The 22,491-nt window shown below is 42.4% G+C and overlaps 1 protein-coding gene and 2 non-coding genes across 4 annotated transcripts in view; 1 reads left to right on the top strand and 2 right to left on the bottom strand.

Annotated features, from left to right (window-relative positions):
- The first annotated feature begins 350 nt into the window (after positions 1–350).
- Positions 351–22,491, top strand: part of ILRUN (inflammation and lipid regulator with UBA-like and NBR1-like domains) — a 111,988-nt gene continuing 89,847 nt past the window's right edge. Inside the window, exon 1 of one of the 2 annotated variants that reach the window (XM_074397925.1) lies at positions 351–723. In XM_074397925.1, coding sequence (XP_074254026.1) covers positions 566–723 — 158 coding nt within the window. In that variant the 5' untranslated portion in view covers positions 351–565. The remainder of the gene's footprint in view (positions 724–22,491) is intronic. The other variant, XM_039467440.2, reaches the window with a different exon arrangement.
- Positions 3,823–3,928, bottom strand: LOC120363500 (small nucleolar RNA U13). The gene has a single exon (XR_005579044.1). It is a non-coding gene; the product is annotated as a small nucleolar RNA U13 (small nucleolar RNA).
- LOC120363502 (small nucleolar RNA U13) lies at positions 17,767–17,869 on the bottom strand. The gene has a single exon (XR_005579046.1). It is a non-coding gene; the product is annotated as a small nucleolar RNA U13 (small nucleolar RNA).

Below are 22,491 nucleotides of genomic sequence, written 5' to 3'. Positions count from 1 at the left end.
TTCAGTTTCCTCACCTGCAAAATGGTAAGAGTTCTCATAAACGAAAATCCCTGAGCTTCTCCCGCAACCCATCTTTAACTGCTCTCCTTGAGGGTGGGGACGGGGCGGAGTAAGGGTCTGGCCAGAACCCTCCCCACAACTGCTGGACCCGTAACTTTCCTCTTTCCCACTTTCCGGCCCCTAGCCCGCGGCGGTGAGGTCACGCGGGGACGTCACGGGTTTGTGACGACACTAAGGGGCGGGCCTCCGGGAGAGGAAGGGGCGGGGCCTAGGCTTGCGACGCTTGCGCAGTGGGCGCGGCGCGGGAGGAGGCGGAGGCGGTGGAGTGGCTAGAGGCGAGAGGCGGCGGAGGCGGCGAGCTGGGGGGGGTGGGAGGGGGGGGAGAGTGAGTGAGTGGCGGAGTGAGTTTACCCCTATGAGACTGTGAGAGGCCCGGGGCCTACCTCAGAGGAGCGGGGTCACGACTCTAGCTAGCAGCGGGCCCCCTCCCGGTCCCCGGGCCCGGCGGCGCGGCGGCGGCGGCTCGGTTGTGAGGAGGCGGGGAAGCGGGTGTCCGGCCCCCGCCATGGAGGGCATGGACGTGGACCTGGACCCGGAGCTGATGCAGAAGTTCAGCTGCCTGGGCACCACCGACAAGGACGTGCTCATCTCAGAGTTCCAGCGGCTGCTCGGCTTCCAGCTCAACCCTGCCGGTTGCGCCTTCTTCCTGGACATGACCAACTGGTGAGCCGGCCCCGCCGTACCAGCGCTGGCAGCGGCCTCGGGGCCCCGAGGGGAAGGGAAGGGACACCCGAGCTCGGCAGCAGGGCGGGCCAGGCGGGTACTAAGGGGCACTCCTTCTCGGGACGGGTAGGACAAGTTGGGGAGCCCGGGGGGCAAGGGAGAATGTGAAGGCTGAGCAGGGCTAGAGGAGAGTTAGGGGCCACGGAGACAGAAGGGAGATGGTGGGGCAAGTTCCTGAGGTTTTTCCAGGATTAGTGGCCGAGGGACATGGGATGAGGGGAAAAGACTTGGGCATCGAGGCATAGTGGGTAGACTTGGGAGGGAGAGGCTTACGGTGTTGGCCGAGAGTAAAAGGCACAGGAGATCTGGATTTGGGGAGTGGGGAAAAAGATTGAGGTTTGGAGTGAGGGGCTGAGGATGCCAGGATTGGAAGAAAACTATAGGGAAGGATTAGGTACTGCGGAAGAACCTGAGCACGGGAGAGGCTTGGGAGTTAGGAGCTGAGAACAGATTAATTTGTGTGTCTGTCTGTTTCCATCTGAGGATACGTAGGGAAAAGGGGCTGATGATATGGGGGAAGACAAGGGAGTACGATAAGGGAGATGACTTTCTTAAGAGTTATGCCAGGGAGGAGTAGGATCTACTAGTAAATCGACACTTGGAGGACCCGGAGTGTTAGACCTGGGACAGGGACTGGGAACCACTTTAGGAAAAGTGGGGTAAATGAGATGATCTAGGGGGAGGAAACTTTCTGAAGGGACAGGACTCCTAACAGAGGGTTCATCTAGGACCTCCAGAATGCTGCGAATGGAGAGGGGCTTATCTGAAAGGAAACTAAGTTGACAGATGTTTGAGAAAATGGAGAACTTAGTTTGGGAGCCAAGTATTTTTGGCTTCACCTTGTAGAAGACTGAATTGGGGCAGAAGACTATCCGACTTAAAGGAGTGTTTCTTGGCTTTGATAGTAGCACTTGCTGTTGTTGATAAGCAAGGCTTCCCCTTGTACTCTGAGTAGAGGTTGTTGTGTTTACTCAGAGGCAGAGTTGGAGTGGAGGCAATTAGACTTCCTTTGAAAGGATTTCAGGTGAAGCGACTAATATTTCTTTGGGCAAAAGGCTAAAGGTTGAGTGCCCTTTGCTCTGTTGGGCATTCAGTCTCCTGACATGTGGAATCTTGTTTCTTTTGGCATCACTTGCACAGCCAACCTCTCTTTTATTCCATGTCCACTGACTGCCTCAAGCAACACTAGAAAAGAGGCCGACTTTTTATCCCACTCCTAACCTAACCCTATCCTGAATGACGCTCATCTATTAGTATGAGCCTTGTAGCCATGGCTGCACCAAAGGTGATGTGTAAATTTTTTTTCCCTGTGTATCATCTTTGATGGGTCCTGCTATTTTATTTCTAAGGTCAATTATTACAGCAAGCGTGGGTTTAAATTTCTAGATGTTTAGAAAACTGACTGGATGCAGACGATAACCTTTATAATTAGTCATTTGTGATCTCCACTTCTATCTGTTACATCTGATGATCTCAGGCATGGAATGTAGCCTACTGTGTAGCTTTCTGACAACTAACGTGTGGTGTTTAGTCAGAGAAATGGGTTATTGAACACACTTGAGAAGAGCTATTACTCTGCTGAAATTTAGCAGTAAAGTTGTATCTTGAAGAGAGTTGTTCTCTTGCCTGACTGCTTCCCACCTCCGGCTCTTTTTCTTCCTTGTTTACACTAGTTCAGCACAGGAAACTTGGCATATTGTTGCTACCAGTTTGGTAGGGGAGGATCATTATTTCTCCCCACCTCTTGTGAATTGGACCATTTAAACACTGCCCTAATACGTTCTTTAGAGTCAGTCTTTATTAGTACAATTATTATGGCTACAAAACCTGTGTAATGAATTTTATATGTTTGAGGTGTGTATTTAATGTTTAAGATTTTTCTTAGGTGTTGTGGAAAGTGAATAGGTGACGCCCAGTGTGAATAAGAAAAAAAAAATAACAAAAGGCTGCACGCCTGTAATCCCAGCACTTTGGGAGGCCAAGGCAGGAGGATCACTTGAGTGATTCTCCTGGGTGACATAGTGAAATCTTGAGTGACATAGTGAAATCTTGTCTCTACCAAAAAAATACAACAAAATGAGCTGGGCGTAGTGGTGTGTGTCTGTAGTCCCAGCTACTCGGGAGGCTGAGGTGGGAGGATCACCCTGGGAAGTCGACTGCAGTGAGCTGAGATCGTGCCATTGCACTCTAGTCTGGGTGACAGAGTGGTGAGATGCTGTCTCCAAAAAAAAAATTTTTTTAATATAGTTGGATTATAAAAGTTCTATTTGAGTTTTTAAATAAAACACAATTAAGCTCAAATTCATGGAATAGCATATATATTGATGACCTGTTATTTCTGTATAAAACAAGTTACATTTGTGAGCAAAGGAGTGAGCTGGGCCTGGTGTGGTGGTACATGCCTGTAGTCCCAGTTACCTGGGAGGCTGAGGTAGGAAGGTCACTTGAGCCCTGGAGGTTGAGGCTGTAGTGAGCTATGATCATGCTGCTGCACTCCAGCCTGGGCAACAGAGTGAGACTCTGAGAGAAAAAAGAAGAAAAAGAAAATATGTTCTGGTTTTAGAGAAATTGAAAAGTTGGAAGTCAGTAGCTTCTTAGAAATCCATGCAGTTAAGTGATAATTCAACTTTAAGTCACATTACCTTATTTTTATAAGGCATGTTCTTTATTTTCTTTGATTATAAAATGAGAAATCATCTGTGAACTAAAAGTAGGAAGGTTTTCCACCTTTTTCTTTCTTATGAAAGATAGTTAGTGGTATAATCCATTGCTATATTTTTTGATTCCTATGTTTACCTAATTCATCTTGACAGATTTTTGTTTTATTTTTTGAGACAGGATCTTGTTCTGTCGCCCAGGCTGGAGTGCAGTGGCACAAACATGGCTCACTACAGCCTTGACCTCCCAGACTCAAGCAATTCTCCCACCTTAGCCTCTTGAGTAGCCTCTTGAGTAGCTGGGATTGCAGATGCATCCCATCATGACGGGCTAATTTTTTTGTTTTTTACTTTTTAGTTAATTCAATGTTTTTCTTTCTCATGTCAGATGGGTAATGTGCACATGTTACATAACAAGATTCAAGGTGGGCACATTTCACACATGCATGTGAACACCCAGTCATCATGCATATAAATAACAAAAGGATCAATTTTTAAATTTTTTTAGAGATGGGGTCTCACTGTGTTTCCAGACCTAGTCTTGAACTCTTGGGCTCAATCCTGCCTTCCCAAAGTGTTGGGATTACAGAAGTGAGCCGCTGTGTCCAGCCAAGATTTTTTCTTTCTTTTTTTTTTTTTCTGAGATGGACTCTCTGTCCCTCAGGCTGGAGTGCAGTGGTGTGATCTCAGCTCACTGTAACCTCTGCCTTCCAGGTTCAAGCAATTCTTGTGCCTCAGGCTCCTGAGTAGCTAGGATCACAGGCATGTGCCACCATGACCTGCTAATTTTTGTATTTTTAGTAGAGACAGGATTTCACCATGCTGCCCAGGCTGGTCTCAAACTCCTGACCTTGTAATCTGCCCATCTCAGCCTTCCAATGTGTTGGGATTATAGGCGTGAGCCATTGTGAACCTCGATTTTTTTCCAAACATTCGTCATAATTAATAAAATCCAGGTAAATACATATACATGTAATATGCATGCATGCATAGTTGATCACAGTATTTGTGTGTGTTGCTCAGGTAAAATTTTAAAGTCTAGACGTGTTGTTTTAAGCGTCGTTTAATTTCTAACTGGGCAACTGTTGACATAGTCCTAATATAGGTTGGCAAAAAAAATATCTCAACTTGCTCTAATGGTTAACGGGTTGATTTGAAGATGATTAATCTTCCTGTGACTTCATAAGTGCCTCCTTTGGATTATAATAAATACCATTCAGTTGTCATATGTTTACTAAAAAATAATGTAGTAAATTAAAAATCATTATTGAAAAGTGAAGACCCTGAGTCTTCTAAAATTAAATGTATCCGAGTGCAGTAGTTCACACCTATAATCCCAGCACTTGGGGAGGTGAAGGCAGTAGGTTTGCTTGAATGCAGGAGTTTGAGACCAGCAGAGGCAAGATAGTGACCTCCATCTCTACAAAAATAAAAAAATTAGCTGGGTGTTGTGGTGCTCACCTGTAGTCCTGCCTAAGTGGGAGGCCAGGGTGAGAGGATCAATTGAGCCTGGGAAGTGAAGGCTGCAGGGGGCAGTGATTGTGCCACTGCCCTTCTGCCTGGGCAAGAATGAGACCCTGTCTCAGAAATAAAATAAAAATAAAATCTGAGTTAGAAAAATTACGCTTTTGGCCGGGCGCGGTGGCTCAAGCCTGTAATCCCAGCACTTTGGGAGGCCGAGGCGGGTGGATCACGAAGTAAAGAGATCGAGACCATCCTGGTCAACATGGTGAAACCCCATCTCTACTAAAAATACAAAAAATTAGCTGGGCATGGTGGCACATGCCTGTAATCCCAGCTACTCAGGAGGCTGAGGCAGGAGAATTGCCTGAACCCAGGAGGCGGAGGTTGCGGTGAGCCGAGATCGTGCCGTTGCACTCCAGCCTGGGTAACAAGAGCAAAACTCCGTCTCAAAAAAAAAAAAAAAAAGAAAAATTATGCTTTTGTGATTAAAAGTAAGAATTTATTTTGTCATTGTTGAAAAACTGACTAAATGGAATGTTTTGGCCTTGTAAGTCTTCTACCCTGTTAACACAGATTTTTTTTGGTCTTAGGCTGACAAAATTGTGTAGATACTTCTTTTTTTTTTTTTGAGACAGAGTCCAGGCTGGAGTGTGGTGGTGTGATCTCTGCCTCCTGGGTTCAAGCGATTCTCCTGCCTCAGCCTCCCAAATAGCTGGGACTATGGGTGCCTGCCACCACACCTGGCTAATTTTTGTGTTTTTAGTAGAGACGGGGTTTCACTGTGTTGGCCAGGCTGATCTCGAACTCCTGACCTCAAATGATCCACCCACCTTGGCCTCCCGAACTGCTGGGATTACAGGCGTGAGCCACCATACCTGGCCCCTGTTTGTTAAATTTAGAACCAAATACTGTTTTCAGTTGAGCATGTTTGTAGCATTTATAGGGAGGCCTGGAGATTGATGGAACTGCCTGTTAACAAAAGTACGTCAGTTTTCAGTTCCTAAGTATGTAAAGTGAATAAATGGTATGGTGAAAGCAAACCTAGTATCCAAAGCCAAATTGAAATGACTTGTAGATTAATATCTGTAGTGTTCTATAAGTGGAATGTATTTTAGAGGTACTATTGGGCTGTGAATATAGAACTTCTATATTCTAAAACTGGAAACTGGCTTAAGAGATTTTCTAGTTTATTCCAACTTTTCCTGCAGAATTGCATCCAGCCCTTTTAAGATAGCCATCTGTCCCATTCTTGTATCCCTAAGGGCAGAGATTTGCATGATACCTTATTATAATGTTTAATTACTTTCTGGTTAGAATTATGTTAAAACTAAACCTTCCTTGCTACAATTTAAGCCTTTTTCATTTGTGTATGTCCTCCTTGGAGATGGAGGATATCTAACAAACACTCTGTTAAGAGGTCAGAAAATTTTTTGAAATTACTAAAAGTTTTTAACTATTATGTAAAACTTAAACGTTCAATTTAATGGGTTCATGTTTTTTAATGTAGTCTAATTGGTTTATTTTTCTTTTTCATGGGAAAAAATTCAGAGGAGAGCTTACATCACTTTTTAAACATTTGTGGTAGGCTGGGCGCAGTGGCTCTCGCCTGTAATCCGAGCACTTCGGGAGGCTGAGGTGGGCGGATCACCTGAGGTCGAGAGTTTGAGACCAGCCTGACCAACATGGAGAAACCCTGTCTCTACTAAAAATACAAAATTAGTCGGGTGTGGTGGTACCTGCCTGTAATTCCAGCTACTCAGGAGGTCGAGGCAGGAGAATTGCTTTAACCTGGGAGGCAGAAGTTGCAGTAAGCCAAGATTGCATTATTGCACTTCAGCCTGGGCAACAAGAGCGAAACTCCATCCAAAAAAAAAAAAAAAAAATTGTGGTAAAATACACATAACAAAGTTTACCTTTCTCTCTCTCTCTTTTTTTCCTGCTTTCCTCAGCCTCCTAAAGCACAAAGTTTACCTTTTTAATCAATTTGTTTATTCTTTTTTTTTTTTTTTTTTTTTTTTGAGACGGAGTTTCGCTCTTGTTACCCAGGCTGGAGTGCAATGACACGATCTCGGCTCACCGCAACCTCTGCCTCCTGGGTTCAGGCAATTCTCCTGCCTCAGCCTCCTGAGTAGCTGGGATTACGGGCACGCACCACCATGCCCAGCTAATGTTTTGTATTTTTAGTAGAGACGGGGTTTCACCATATTGACCAGGATGGTCTCGATCTCTTGACCTCGTGATCCACCCGCCTCGGCCTCCCAAAGTGCTGGGATTACAGGCGTGAGCCACTGTGCCCGGCCCAATTTGTTTATTCTTAATTTATTTTTTGAGATGCAGTTTCACTCTGTCACTCAAGCTGGAGTGTTGTGGCACGATCTTGGCTCACTGCAACCTCCGCCTCCCAGGTTCAAGTGTTTCTTATGCCTCAGCCTTCCAAATAGCTGGGGTTACAGCTGTATGCCACCACGCCTGGCTAATTTTTGTGTTATTAGTAGAAATGGGGTTTCATCATATTAGCCTGGCTGATCTTGGACTCCCGACCTCAGGCGATCTGCCTGCCTTGGTCTCCCAAAGTGCTGGTATTACAGGCATAAGCCACTATGCCTGGCCTACATTTTAATCAGTTTAAAGTGTACAGTTCATTGTTACATTAGGTGTTCATTGTGAGTTGTTCTTTAGCATTAGTGGCAGGAGTCAGCTCTTCTAGATTTTTATAGGACTAACTTAGGGGTTAGTACTGGCCTTATTTCTCAGTGTAACAATAGATAAAATATCTTTTAATAACATATAGGCATTGTTTCTCTACCTCCTGTTAGGCTAGTGCTGTGCAGTTTTGGTATTGCAACAGTCCACGTTGCCTGCAGGTATTTCAGGGAGCAGTGTGTATGTGTTGGAATTCTACTTGCATCCACCATGGACGGAATTGATGTTTTCTAGAAAAGTAACTTGGGAAAAATATTTCTGTAAAATATAATGTCCTATGAACTTTCTCAACATTGTCAGAAACACCTTACTAGATAAAGATATAACCACAAATCAGTGAAATGAAATTAGAATCTAGATGTGAAAATCAGTTGTAACTCTTATCTGATCACACAGTGCCTTCTTTGCCTGTTAATCCATTTCTCAGTCACCCATGTTACATGAGTTTCTCATCTGCTCTGTGGTTTATATGTATGAATCTAGGAAAAAGTTCCTTTATGATAGAGATAAGACTTGCTATTTTCTTCATTTTTAAATTTTTTTCTTAAGACTTGCTGTTCTCTTAAATAAATGTGTGTCAAACAGTAGTTTCAGGAAGAGGGTAAGGGTTGCATAACAGCAATAGAATATTATTTACTCTATTGCATTTTTAAAAAGGTTAAGAGTTCTTTGGACATTCTTTTCATTTATTTATTTATTTAATTTTTTTTGAGACAGAGTCTTGCTCTCTTGTCCAGGCTGGAGTACAGTGGCGGGATCTTGGCTCACTGCAGCCTCCGCCTCCTGGGTTCAAGCAATTCTGTCTCAGCCTCCTGAGTAGCTGTTATTATAGGCACACACCATCATGGCCGGCTAATTTTTGTATTTTTTATAGAGATGGGTCTTGCCACGTTGGCTAAGCTGGTCTCGAACTTCTGACCTCAGGTGATCCGCCCACCTTGGCCTCCCAAAGTGCTGGGATTATAGGTGTGAGCCACCATGCCTGTCCTATTTGTTTATTTTGAGACAGGGTCTCATTCTGTCACCCAGACTGGAGCACAGTGGTACAGTCATAGTTCACTGCAGCCTGGATTTCTGGGGCAAAAGTGATCCTCCCACCTCAACCTCCTAAGTAGCTGGAACCACAGGCATACACCATCATGCCCTGCTAATTTTTTAAAAAATTTTTGTAGAGACCCAACTTCCCTATGCTCCCCAGGCTGCAATTTTTTGTTTGTTTCTTAAAGAGGTAAGGTCTCACTATGCTGGCCAGGCTGGTCTTGAACTCCTGGGCTCCAAAGTGTTGGGATTACAGGCATGAGTCACCGTGCCTAGCCTTTTTTTTCTTTTCTTTTCTTTTTTTTTTTTTTTTTTTAAAGAGACTGGGTCTTGCCCTGTGGCCTAGGCTGGAGTGCAGTGGTGATCTTAGTTCATGGTAACCTCAAACTTCTGGGGTCAAATAATCCTCCCACCTCAGCTTTGGAATAGCTGGGACTGCAGGTCTGTGCCACCCCCGCCTGGCTACTTTATTTAGTTTTGTAGAGACAGGGGTCTCATGTTGCCCAGGCTGGTCTTGAACTCCTGGCCTTAAGCAGTCCATCTGCCTCAGCATCCCAAAGTGCTGGGATTATTTTCCACTTTTTTTGGTCTTTTTTTTTTTTTGTACATGCAAATTGAGACTCTTGGTATAATGTAAAATAGTTTACAAATGGAGCATCCAGGTTCATTTTCGTTTTAAAGGAACACAGTAAAAAGTACGTTGCTATCCTGCATAAAGTCTTTTTTTACTGTGTTGTTACTGCAGGACTTGCATTTCTGAGCATAGATCATGTCTGAACTAATCACCGTTATAGCCAGTGGGCAGAGGTGGTTTCTTTACCACCTCCGTTTCCCATTTCCCACACACAAAATTCATCTGGTATGTGATAGCAAAAACCGTCAACTAGGCAATATTTAAACAAATGTATTTTGATTAGATCCCTAGCAGAGGACATCCCCTGTCATAATTTTATTTTCTAATAGGAAACTCACCTGAAACTATCAGAGAAAAGTTACAGGATAATAAGAAGAAACATTCCTATCCTAATTCTGAATTAATAGTAAACTTTCAGAACAGATAGGAGTGGACTGAGTTGAATAGATCACAAGGATCGCATGCCAGCTATGGCCAAGTTGCGTGTAAGTTAAGTTTTCTGTAATCTCAGCATTTTGGGAGGCCAAAGTGGGCAGATTACTTGAGGCTGGGAGTTCGAGACTTGCCTGGCCTAAATGGTGAAACCCTATCTCTACTAAAAACCACAAAAAATTAGCCAAGCATGGGGGTGCACACCTGTAATCCCAGCTGCTTGGGAGGCCGAGGCAGGAGAATTGCTGGAACCCAGGGGGCAGAGGTTGTAGTGAACTGAGATCATACCACTGCACTACAGCTTGGGCAATAGACGGAGACCCTGTCTCAAAAAAATAAAAAAATAAAAAAGAAGCTAAGTTTTGAAATAGTTGGGGGATTAGAATTGATGGAAAAGTACCATATTGTAGTCAGAAGGTATTTTCTAGGTGAAACCAAGGAAGAACAAGTGGAGCAGGGGACATATAGAAGATTGGCTTTGCTAGAATGTGATTAATGAGATAAAGGCATTACAAGATATGGAGCTCATTTTTATTTTTTATTTGGAAATTGTTGTTTTTAAAATAAAATTGTGAAATTGATACCACATAAAATTAACTAGTTTATTTTTATTTACTTTTAATTTTTTTATTTTTTTTGAGACGGAGATTAGTTTGTCACTCAGGCTGGAGTGCAGTGGCGCAATCTCCGCTCATTGCAACCTCTGCCTCCCAGGTTCAAGCGATTTTTCTGCCTCAGTCTCCCGAGTAGCTAGAACTACAGGTGTGTGCCACCATGTGCTGCTAATTTTTGTATTATTAGTAGAGATGGGGTTTCACCATATTGGCCAGGCTGGTCTTGAATTCTTGATCTTGTGATCTGCCCATCTTGGCTTCCCAGAGTGCTGGGATTACAGGTGTGAGTCACCACACCTGGCCTAATTTTAATATTTTTAGAGACGAATTCTCACTATGTTGCCCCGGCTGGAGTACAATGGCTATTTACAGGCATGATCATGTAGCACACTACAGCCTTGAACTCCGAGGCTCAAGTGATCCTCCCACCTCAGCCACCTGAGTAGTTGGGACTACACGTATGCAAACTGTGCCTGGCAAAATTAATTGTTTTAAAGTGAACAAATTCAGTGGTGGTCAGCACATTCACAATGTCAGGCAACCACCACTTGTCTGCTGTTTCCAAACTTTTTTGTAACCTCAGAATGAAACTTTACACCCATTAAGCAGGTGTAAAGGACTATTCTCTCCTCAGCCATTGGCAACAGAATTCTGAGTTCTGTCTCTATGTATGTACCTATTCTGGATATTTCATATAAATAGAATTGTACAATATTTGTCCTTTTGTGTCTGCGTCTTTTTTTTGTTGTTGTTGTTGCCCAGGCTGGAGTGCAGTGGTGCGATCTCGGCTCACTACAACCTCCGCCTTCTGGGTTCAAGTGATTTTCTTGCCTCAGCCTCCCAAGTAGCTGGAATTACAGGGGCACAAGATCACACCTGGCTAATTTTTGTATTTTTTGTAGAGACAGGGTTTTGCCATGTTGGCCAGGCTGGTCTCGAACTCCTGACCTCAAGTGATCTGCCTGCCTTGGCCTCCCAAAGTGCTGGGAGTACAGGCATGAGCCACTGTGTCCAGCCTTTTTTCTTTTAGTGAAGCCTGTAAGTTTCTTGCCATGGCATCTTTAATTTAGCATAATGTTTTCAGGGTTCATCCATGTTGTAATATCAGTACTTTTTGTTTGTTTGTTTGTTTTTGTTTTTGAGGCAGAGTCTCATTCTGTTGCCTAGGCTGGAGTGCACTAGTGCTACCATGGCTAACTGCAGCTTTGACCTCCTGGGTTCAATCCACGCTCCCACCTCAGTCTCCCAAGTAGTTGGCAATAGGCATGTGCCACCATGCTGAGCCAAATTTTGTATTTTTTGTACAGACAGGATTTTGCCATGTTGACCAGACTTGTTTCGAACTCCTGCAAACAAGCAGGTAGATCCTATAAGGGATCTATCTGTACTGGCCTCCCAAAGCTTTGGGATTGCAGGTGTGAGCTACCCCTGACCCCTGGCCTCACTCTTTTTTTTATGGCTAAATAGTCCATTGTATTTACATATCACAATTTGTTTTATCTATTAATATAATAGTGCAGTGGCTATTCACAGGTGTAATCTTTTGACTCTTCTGAGTAGCACTTTGAATATGTGTGTGTACCTATACCTGTATTTGTTTGAGTACCTTTTTTTAGCTCCTTTGTGTATGTATCTTAGGAATGGAATTTTTGGGTCATATGGTCATTTTGCTTTTGAGGAATCACCAAACTGTTTTCCACAGTGGCTGAATCATTTTACATTCCTACCCTCAGTGTATGAACTGCTCCACATCCTTGTCAACATTCATTATTTTTCTTTTTTATTTTTTTAAACTTCCAGTTTAATGGGATAGTTTTCTTTTTAAAACGATAGCCATCCTTGCGGATAAGGATTGGTACCTTTTTATGATTTTGATTCTCATTTTTCTAATTGTTAATTATGTGAACATATTTTTATGTGCTTGTTGGCCATTTGTGTATCTTCTTTGGAGAAATACCCATTTAAATCCTTTGTCCATTTTCTTTTTTCCACCCAAGAGGAATTTTATTGATGGCTCTAGTTTATTTCCTCCCAAAAGACCAATAGCAACCAGATGAAGTGAAGTTAACCTCAGGATTTTATTGTCTTCATAATAAAATAAAAGATGACATTTAGAACTGGATCACTTGACCCTTTCTTGTCTTACCTCCTAGTTCAAAATACTTGCATGTCTCAAAGCTAGCATTTTTTTTTTTTTACATCTGCCGTTGGGTTCGATGCACTCTAGCCTCAGCACAGTCTTCTTTATAATTTTAACCTCTTTCTGGAAAATCGGCTTAGTCTGCCCACCGTAGCCACTCTATTTCCTGTCATAATGCTGCTTTCCCTGGACATACAGAGAATCCTTGCCTTTCTTATACTGTGTCACTTTGTCGAGTTGGTGTTTGCCATACTTCTTTTTTTTTTTTGAGACGGAGTTTCGCTCTTGTTGCCCAGGCTGGAGTGCAATGGCGCGATCTCGGCTCACCGCAACCTCCGCCTCCTGGGTTCAGGCAATTCTCCTGCCTCAGCCTCCTGAGTAGCTGGGATTACAGGCACGAGCCACCATGCCCAGCTAATTTTTCGTATTTTTAGTAGAGACGGGGTTTCACCATGTTGACCAGGATGGTCTCGATCTCTTGACCTCGTGATCCACCCACCTCGGCCTCCCAAAGTGCTGGGATTACAGGCTTGAGCCACCGCGCCCGGCGCCATACTTCTTATAGAAAGTCTGGTGGCTTTTAGGAGTGTTCACTATGTTTTCTGGAGCACTGTCAGCACAAAAAGACTTTGCCCATTTTTAAATTGCATTGTCTTTTTGTTATTCAGTTATAAGAAGTCTTTATATATTCTGGATATGAAACCCTTAAAGGTCTATCAGTCGCGCTGTTTTCTCCCATTCTGTAGGTTGTCTTTTTACTTTCTTGATGTCCTTTAATGTACAATTTTTTTTTTTTCTTTGAGACAGAGTCTCACTCTGTCACCCAGGCTGGAGTGCAGTGGTGTGATCTCAGTTCACTGCAGCCTGTGCCCCCTGGGTTCAAGCGATTGTCCTGCCTCAGCATCCCAAGTAGCTGGGATTACAGGCACCTGCCACCGCGCCCGGCTAATTTTTGTGTTTTTAGTAGAGATGGTGTTCCACCATCTTGGCCAGGCTGGTCAACTCCTGACCTTGTGATCCACCCACCTCGGCCTCCCAAAGTGGCGAGATTACAGGCGTGAGCCACAGCGCCTGGCCTGATGCTCAAATGTTTTTAATGTGCTGAGGTCCATATCAATTATTTTTTTCTTCATTTGTGTTTTTGATGTCATGTCTAAGAATCCATTATAAAATCCAAGGTTATGAAGATTTATCCCTTTGTTTTCTTCTATGAGTTATAGTTTTAGTTCTTTATATTGAGGTTGTTGGTATATTTTGTATATGGATATCCATTTTGCATAATTAATTTTTGTGTATGGTATGAGGTGGGGACTAGCTTCATTCTGTGGAGCTTAATTTTGATGTTTCTGCTCTGGGACTAGCTTCTCATTAGCTCTGTATTAAATATATCCTTAACTTGTAGTAAATACATATTTATTCTCTTCAGCCATCACTAAAAGTTGGGCCAGAAAAAACTGCAGGATTTTCTGGTGGGTGCAGAAAACTTACGAATGTTCTATTGACATTCAAAACTAGATGTGTTTAAAAGGTCAATTTGCTAGGCCTGGTGGTGCACACCTATGGTCTCAGCTACTTGGGAGGCTGAGGCGGTAGGATTGCTTGAGCCCAGGAGTCCTGGGCTATAGTGCGCTATGCTGATTAGGTGTCCGTACTAAGTTCAGCATCCATATGGTGATCTCCTGGGAGTGGGAGACCACCAGGTTGCCTAAGAAGAAGTGAACCATCCCAGTTTGGAAATGGAGCAGGTCAAAACTCCTGTGCTGATTAGTAGTTGGATTATACCTGTAAATACCCACTGCACTCCAGCCTGGGCAACATAGCAAGACCCTGTCTCTAAAAAAATAAAAAAAATTTAAAAAGTAAAAAATAAAGGCCGGGCGCGGTGGCTCAAGCCTGTAATCCCAGCACTTTGGGAGGCCGAGGCGGGTGGATCACAAGGTCAAGAGATCGAGACCATCTTGGTCAACAAAGGTGAAACCCCGTCTCTACTAAAAATACAAAAAATTAGCTGGGCATGGTGGCTCATGCCTGTAATCCCAGCTACTCAGGAGGCTGAGACAGGAGAATTGCCTGAACCCAGGAGGCGGAGGTTGCGGTGAGCCGAGATCGTGCCATTGCACTCCAGCCTGGGTAACAAGAGTGAAACTCCATCTCAAAAAAAAAAAAAAAAAAAAAAAAGTAAAAAATAAAAATAGCCAGATGCGGTGGGTCCCAGCACTTTGGGAGGCCTAGGTGGATGGATCACCTGAGGTCGGGAGTTCGAGACCAGCCTGACCAACATGGAGACACCCCATCTCTACTAAAAACACAAAATTAGCTGGGCACTGTGGTACATGTCTGTAATCCCAGCTGCTTGGGAGGCTGAGACAGGAGAATCACTTGAACCTGGGAGGTGGAGGTTGCAGTGAGCCGAGATTACACCATTGCACTCCAGCCTAGGCAACAAGAGCGAAACTCCGCCTCAAAAAATAAAAATAATAAAAATAATAAAAGGTCAATTTGTCCTTTTCCTCACTTAGCTAGTTTTTCTTTCTTTCTTTTCCTTGTTCTGTTTGTACCTCCAGTGGTCTCCCAGAAATTAGACTTGAACTGAGTTATGTTTAAGGCCCTCTCTTTCCTGGACACCCCAGTTCGTTTGCCAAATCCAGTTAATTTCCACCTAGATTTGACAGTATACTTCCCAAATGTCTCTTTTTTTCCATTCCCACTGCCACTGCCTTAGTTTACAGATTATGTTACCAGTTTAACAGAGTAACATAGGCATAGTCCAAATCAGTTTTCTACATGTGGCTTTCTTCCTTTCAGTCAATTTTGTGGACATACCACTAATAGATCAATCTTTCTAAATCATAGCTTCAATCTAGGCCCTTCTTTTCTCAGAAACTTCTAGCAGGGCCTTGTTTCGTACCAGATAAAGAATAGCAAGCTTTAACTTGACATTCATTCAGGACCCTGCAAAGACTGGTCCCAGTTTACCTACTTCTGCCTTTCCTGGCATATGTTTTTACTGAATATTCTGCTTTTGTCTGCTCTGTTCAAACTAGGCTGCCATTCATTCCCACATAAACTTTTGCTCTCCCTATTTTAAACCTGTTTCTCCTGCTTAGAATGCTGTTCTTTACTTTCTACATGAAGAAGTCCTATTATTTTTCTGAAATTGACATAGTAATTTTGTTTTTAGTAGTATACTCTTCTTTGAACTGCACTCTTTCCTTTTTTATAGCATTTGTTATGAATAGAAACACACTTTTAAGAGGACAGTGCCCCCTAACAACCTTTGTTTCTCCCTAATCCTGTTATGCACTGCTTTGCACACAGTAGGTACTTAGTAAACATTTGTTGAAGTAATGTGTAAGTGCAGATGGGAGAAAGGCTTAATTTTTTTCTTATGCCTATGTTACTTTGTTATATAGATGTGAATGGACAAAAATACTTTGTAAGCTCTCTAAAGTTCTCTTAGGTCATTGCCATTGTGTTTCCATTGAGTAAAAACTCTAAAAAGTGGATAATAAGTTCAAATAGTTTAGAATAGTCTAAACAGGGGTTGCAAACTGAAATACGTGTAGGGGCCAAATGGCCAACAATTGAAATGTGTGTGAACTGGAAAGCCTTGCCTTTATAAAGAGCATGTTTGATACATGCCTTAAATGAAATGTTGTCCCACTAGAATGGGGGGGGGGCAGTGGTAGATTTTTCTATTTTTTTCAAGAGAAGTTAAAAATACAGGTTTTTATAGAAGATGTCCTGGTTTTGTTGGTTTTTTTTGTGGGGAGGGCACAGTGTCTCTGTCTTTCACACAGGCTAGAGTACACTGGCAGGATCACTGCTCACTGCAACCTCCCTACCCCCATACCCCGCTCCCTGGGCTCTAAGCTTTCCTCCCACCTCAGCCTCCCAAGTAGCTGGGACCACAGGCACATGCCACCATACCTGGTTAAGTTTTTGCATTTTTAGTAGAGATGGGGTCTTGCCATGTTGGCCAGGCTGGTCTCAAACTCCAGAGCTCAAGCAATCTGCCCACCCTGGCCTCCTGAAGTGCTGAGATTACAGGCATGAGCCACTGTGACGGACCGAAATGTCTTGATTTTTAAATGTTGGCAATTAATTCAAGTATTTTTAAAACACAGAGGACCAAATAAAGCACATCTATAGGCAGAATCTAGTCCTTGGGCTACTCATTGGTAACCTCTGTACTAACTATGAGAAGCATAAATCCCTCCTGTTTCCAGATGTAGCCACTGCTAACAATTTCTTCCGACCTTTTAGAAAATTCCTGTGCATTGGCCGGGCGCAGTGGCTTACACCTGTAATTCCAGCACTTTGGGAGGCTGAGGCAGGTGGATCACGAGGTCAGGAGTTCGAGCCTAGCCTGGCCAATCTCTTTAAAAAAAAAAAAAAAATTTCTGTGTATTATATTCTGAGCTGAGATTGCCCCATTGCACAGAATAGTTTGTGCATGTGTGTGTATGTAAAATTATATGTATAAACTTTTTAAACAGCTATGGTTATTGCTGTTAATTGTTTTTACTCTTCAGAGTAGTGGATACCAAGGCCCTTATACCTCCACTGTTTGAGTAGGAACTGAATTTAGTTGTCAAGGTATTAGATAGGCTGATCGTATATACATATATACGCACATACATACACACACTTACAAACACACATGTGTGTATGTACTCTGTGTGTGTGTGTGTGTGTATTTTTTTTGAGACAGAGTCAAAAATGTAGGTTTTTATAGGGAAATGTCCTGATTTTTTTTGTTGTTGCTGGGGAAACAGGGTTTTGATCTGTCACCTAGACTGGAGTGCAGTGGCACGATCGTGGCTCACTGCAGCCTTGACTTCTTGGGCTCCAGCAATCTTCCCACTTCAGCCTCTTGAATAGCTGGGACTACAGATGTGTGCCACCATGGCTGGCTAATTTTTTTTTTTTTTTTGAGACGGAGTTTCGCTCTTGTTACCCAGGCTGGAGTGCAATGGCGCGATCTCGGCTCACCGCAACCTCCGCCTCCTGGGTTCAGGCAATTCTACTGCCTCAGCCTCCTGAGTAGTTGAGATTACAGGCACGCACCACCATGCCCAGCTAATTTTTTGTGTTTTTAGTAGAGACGGGGTTTCACCATGTTGACCAGGATAGTCTCGATCTCTCGACCTCGTGATCCACCCGCCTCGGCCTCCCAAAGTGCTGGGACTACAGGCGTGAGCCACCGTTCCTGGCCTTAATTTTTTAACTTTTTTGTAGAGATGGGGGGTCTCCCGATGTGGCTCTGACTGGATTTTTAAAAATTTTATTTTTTTTTCACATCAGAGAGAGAATGTGCCAGTGTCTAACAAGGTTTGAGGGAGGCACATGTCTCACATAACTGTGAACACCCAATCATCATGCTCATGAGCTACAAAAAGATTGATATTTTTAAAAAATTAACAGTGTCTGAGTGTGGTGGCTCATGCCTGTAATTCCAGCTTTTTAGGAGGCCAAGGCAGGCAGATCATGAGTCTAGGAGTTTAAGATGAACCTTGGCAACATGGGGAGACCCCATCTCTACAAAAAATACAAAAATTAGCTGGGCATGGTGGCATGTGCCTGTAGTCCCAGCTACTTGGGAGGCTGAGATTCAAGGATCACTTGAGCCCAGGAGATGGAGGTTGCAGTCAGCTGAGATTGCCCCATTGTTCTCCAGGCTGGGTGACAGAGCAAGACTGTTTTAAACAAACAAGGCCAGGCACAGTGGCTCACGCCTGTAATCCCAGCACTTTAGGAGGCCAAGGTGGGCAGATAACAAGGTCAGAAGTTCGACACCAGCCTGGCCAACATGGTGAAACCCCATCTCTACTAGAAATACAAAAATTAGCTGGGAGTGGTGGTAGGCATCTGTAATCCCAACTACTCCGGAGGCTTGGGCAGGAGAATCGCTTGAACCCGGGAGGTGGAGGTTGCCGTGAGCCAAGATTGCACCCTGTACTCCAGCCTGGGCGATAGAGCAAGACTTTGTCTCAAACAAACAAACAAAACAAACAAAAAACAATGTAGTGGTGGACTTTGGTCATTTGATATGTAGTAAAATCCCTTCTCATTAGGGAACAAACTCTTATCCAGTAATTATATATAATTTTATCAAAACTTAGTTTTGCTTTGTTAAGAAGTAAACTGTCTAGTAGTAAGCTCATCTGACAATATCATTTACATGATATTGTCAGAGAACAGGAAACCTAAAATGCAACAGGACTAAAACCGAAAAGGTTTAACCTTTATTTTTATTTTTTATTTTTAAAATGAGACAGGGCCTTGCTGTGTTGCACAGGCTGGTCTGAAACTCCTGAGCTCAAGCAGTTCTGCCATGGCCTCCCAAAGTGTTGGGATTTCAGGCATGAGCCACCACACCCAGTGAAAGGGTTTAACTCTTGTTAAATTACCTTGTGCAGAGAAGATGAACACGTTTTTCACTTGTTGGAAGGGTAATTTATTTAGTAAAAGTGTTATCATTTGCCAAAGTTAATGTTTGTCTTGGGAGGGGGACCAGTTTATTCCCAAATATAGAGGATCAGCCCCAATATGTACTGAGGTTTAAAAAAACCTACATTTTAAAATGAATAGTTGTGCTTTTTTTAGTGTGTTTTGAGCCTCAGGTCTGTCAAGCGTTTCTGAGGGTTCACACTTGAATTATTGTGCTTGAGGTCAGTGATTCACAGCCTCTTATGAAGCAACCACCTTCTGATGATTGATTGATTGATACATGATGTGCTTCTTTAAGAGCACTTTAATGCTTTCTGGTCAGCAGTTTATTTTCTAAAGTAAATTTTATTTTTTACTTTTCAAAAAAATTTTAACACTTTGATAACAGGCCTTGAGAAGAGTGAAAACCACTGGCTGGCATTGGAACTTGCATACAACTATGACAAGGAAGCTCTGCCTTATTTTAAAATTTTTAAAATAATTGTATTTTATTATGACGAAAACAGCACTTGTCCTTCAAGTTGCCTGCTTGGGTCTCGCCCATGTGTACTTTTTCTTTCTTTTCTGTTCTAAAGCCTTTTAAAATAAACTGCCACTCCTGCTCCGAAAAAAAACATTGCTAGGATCTGAATATTGGCAAAAGTTAAAAAAAAAAAAGGAAGATATAAAAATAAAAAATAGGCCAGGGACAGTGGCTCACACTTGTAATCTCAGTATTTTGGGAGGCCGAGGAAGGCAGATTACTTGAGGTTAGGAGTTTGAGACCAGCCTGGCCAACATGGTGAACCCTCATCTCTACTAAGAATACACAAATTAGCCAGGTGCCTATAATCCTCCCTACTCAGGAGGCTGAGACAGGAGAATTGCTTGAGCCCAGGAGGCAGAAGTTTCAGTGAGCTGAGGTCATGCCATTGTACTCCAGCCTGGGCAACAGAGCGAGACTCTTGTCTCAAAAAAAAAAAAAAAAAAAAAAAGACATAATTTAGAAAGTACTGATAAAACAGACACAAAAAACAAAAATAAGCCATAAATATGGGACCCAGAGATACAAATGTTAACCTTTTGATATATGTATATTCTGATGATATATTTTGTGTGTGTGTACCTGTGCTTGTTTTATAAACGTGGGGCATTTACTATACTCTAGATACTGTTTTAAGTGATTTATATTTAATATATAATTTAATACAATAATTCTAGGGAATGAATACTGTTATCCTCATTTTTTAACAAAGGGAAAAGAGGCTTATAGAGGTTAAATAACCTAAAGTCACGTGGGTGGAAATGGGATCTAAACCTATGTAGCCTGTGTTCTGATTACTGTATTTCACACATTTTGTGAATTTTGTAGTGTCGCCATAAGAAGTAACACAAACTGGGTGGCTTAAACCTACAGAAATTAACTTTCTCATAGTTTGGGAAGCTACAAATTCCAAATTGAGGGTGTTAGCAGGTCCATAATCCCTCTGAAGTTTCTAGGGCAGAATCCCTTCTTACCTTTTTAGCTTTTGGTGGTTCCTTCCAATCTTTCGCCTTCCTTGGCTTGCTGTATCACTCCAGTGTCTGCCTTATTAGTTACATGGCTTTCCTACGTATGTGTCCAAATCTACTTCTCCTTATAAGGATACCAGTCAATTGGATTTAAGGCCCACCCTAATCTTATATGACCTCATCTTAACTGATTACGTCTGCAAAGACCATATTACCAAATAAGGTCAGATTCTGAGGTTCTGGATGGACATGAATTTTGGGGAGGTACTATTTAACCCAGTATATACCTTGTTGTGTAATCTAGTCTTCATTGAACAATATCTTATAACTGTTTTCTCAGTCTTAATAAATACGATCCAACACTTACCTTCAAAAGTTTTATAGTATTCTATTACATAGATATGATTAATACCCTTTTTTGGAAACATTTTTTTCAATATAAACTCAGTATTGAACATTTCTTATAGTTAAATCTTTGCTTGTATCCCTATTTCCTTACAATTTATTCCTGGAATTATTCCTAGAATTAGATTGCTGGGCTGAGGATTGCTGGGCTAAATATAAACATGGCTTTTAATGCTCTTAATACTTAATTGCCAAATTGTCTTACACCTCATAAAGATTGGATGCATTTGTATTTCTGCCATTACCATAACGAGTGACTATTTGACCAGTCTCATCAATGTGGCGCATAATATATTTTTTACCAGTTTCACGGGTAAAAAATGTGATCATATTTTAATTTGTATTTAGCCATTTCTTTTTTTTTCTTCCAGTTTTTATTTTAGGTTTGGAGGTACACGTACAGGTTTGTTATATGGATAAATTGCATGTCATGGGGGTTTGGTGTACAGATTGTCACCCATGTAATAAGCATAGTACCTGACAAGTAGTTTCCTGATCCTCACCCTCCTCCCACCCTGTTTTGTTATTTCTCATGAGTACTTTCATGTTCTAAAAGTCTGTTGTATTTATTTTATGAATGTACTGAACTTGCACTTTTGTCTTTTTTCCCTGAAGGGCCTTACCTTTTTGGGAAATGAAATTTCTTTTTTTAATACCTGATTGTAAAAGTAATAATGCTGGATATAAAAACCCAGCAAATTCAGAATGAAGCCCTATCAGGTAGTACCATGCTTACTTTCTGAGTGATGAAATCACTTGTTTACCAAACCCCAGTGACATGTAATTTACCCATGTAACAAACCTGTACGTGTACATACACCCTGAACATAAAAGTTGAAAAATAAAAATAAATTAGGGTGGGGCACAGTGGCTCATACCTGTAATCCCAGCACTTTGGGAGGCCAAGGCGGGTGGATCACCTGAGATAAGGAGTTCAAAACCAGCCTGACCAACATGGTGAAACCCCATCTCTACTAATAAACACAAAAATTAGCTGGGCATGGTAGCAGATGCCTGTAATCTCTGCTACTTGGGAGGCTGAGTCAAGAGAATTTCTTGAACTCAGGAGAAGGAGGTTTCGGTGAGCCGAGATTGTGCCATTGCACTCCAACCTGGGAAAACCGAGCAAGACTCTGTCTCTAAAAAAAAAAAAAAATTAAAAATGTGAAATTATGTAATATTAAATATGTAAATTATCAGGCTGGATGCAGTGGTACACACCTATAATCACAACCCTTAACCTTCCCCCCCTTTTTTAAGATAGGATCTCACTGTGTCACTTAGGCTGGTGTGATCATAGCTCACTGCAGCCTCTCGACCTCCTGGGTTTAAGTGATCCTCTGACCTCAGCCTGTCAAGTAGCTGGGATTAAAGGCATGTGCCACCACACCTGGCTAGTTTTTGTACATATGGGGTTTTGTCATATTGCCCAGACTGGCCTCTAACTCCTTGGTGCAAGCAATCCTCCCACTTCAGCATCCCGAAGTACTGGGATTACAGGCATGAACCACAGTGACTGGCCTGTTTTGATTTTAATAAATGGGATTATACCTTGGGGAGCAACAACAATGAAAAACAGTAAAGCTGCTTATAATACCAAAAGCTATTAACTTGAGTTTGTGTTCATATACATACAGATAGCTAGTCATATGCATTTTATATATTTCACATTAAAAT

The sequence above is a fragment of the Saimiri boliviensis genome, chromosome 4, assembly GCF_048565385.1.
Source record: "Saimiri boliviensis isolate mSaiBol1 chromosome 4, mSaiBol1.pri, whole genome shotgun sequence".
Classification (NCBI taxonomy): Eukaryota; Metazoa; Chordata; class Mammalia; order Primates; family Cebidae; genus Saimiri; species Saimiri boliviensis.
Note: the sequence above shows the minus strand (reverse complement) of the source record. Positions and strands in the feature narration are given on the sequence as shown.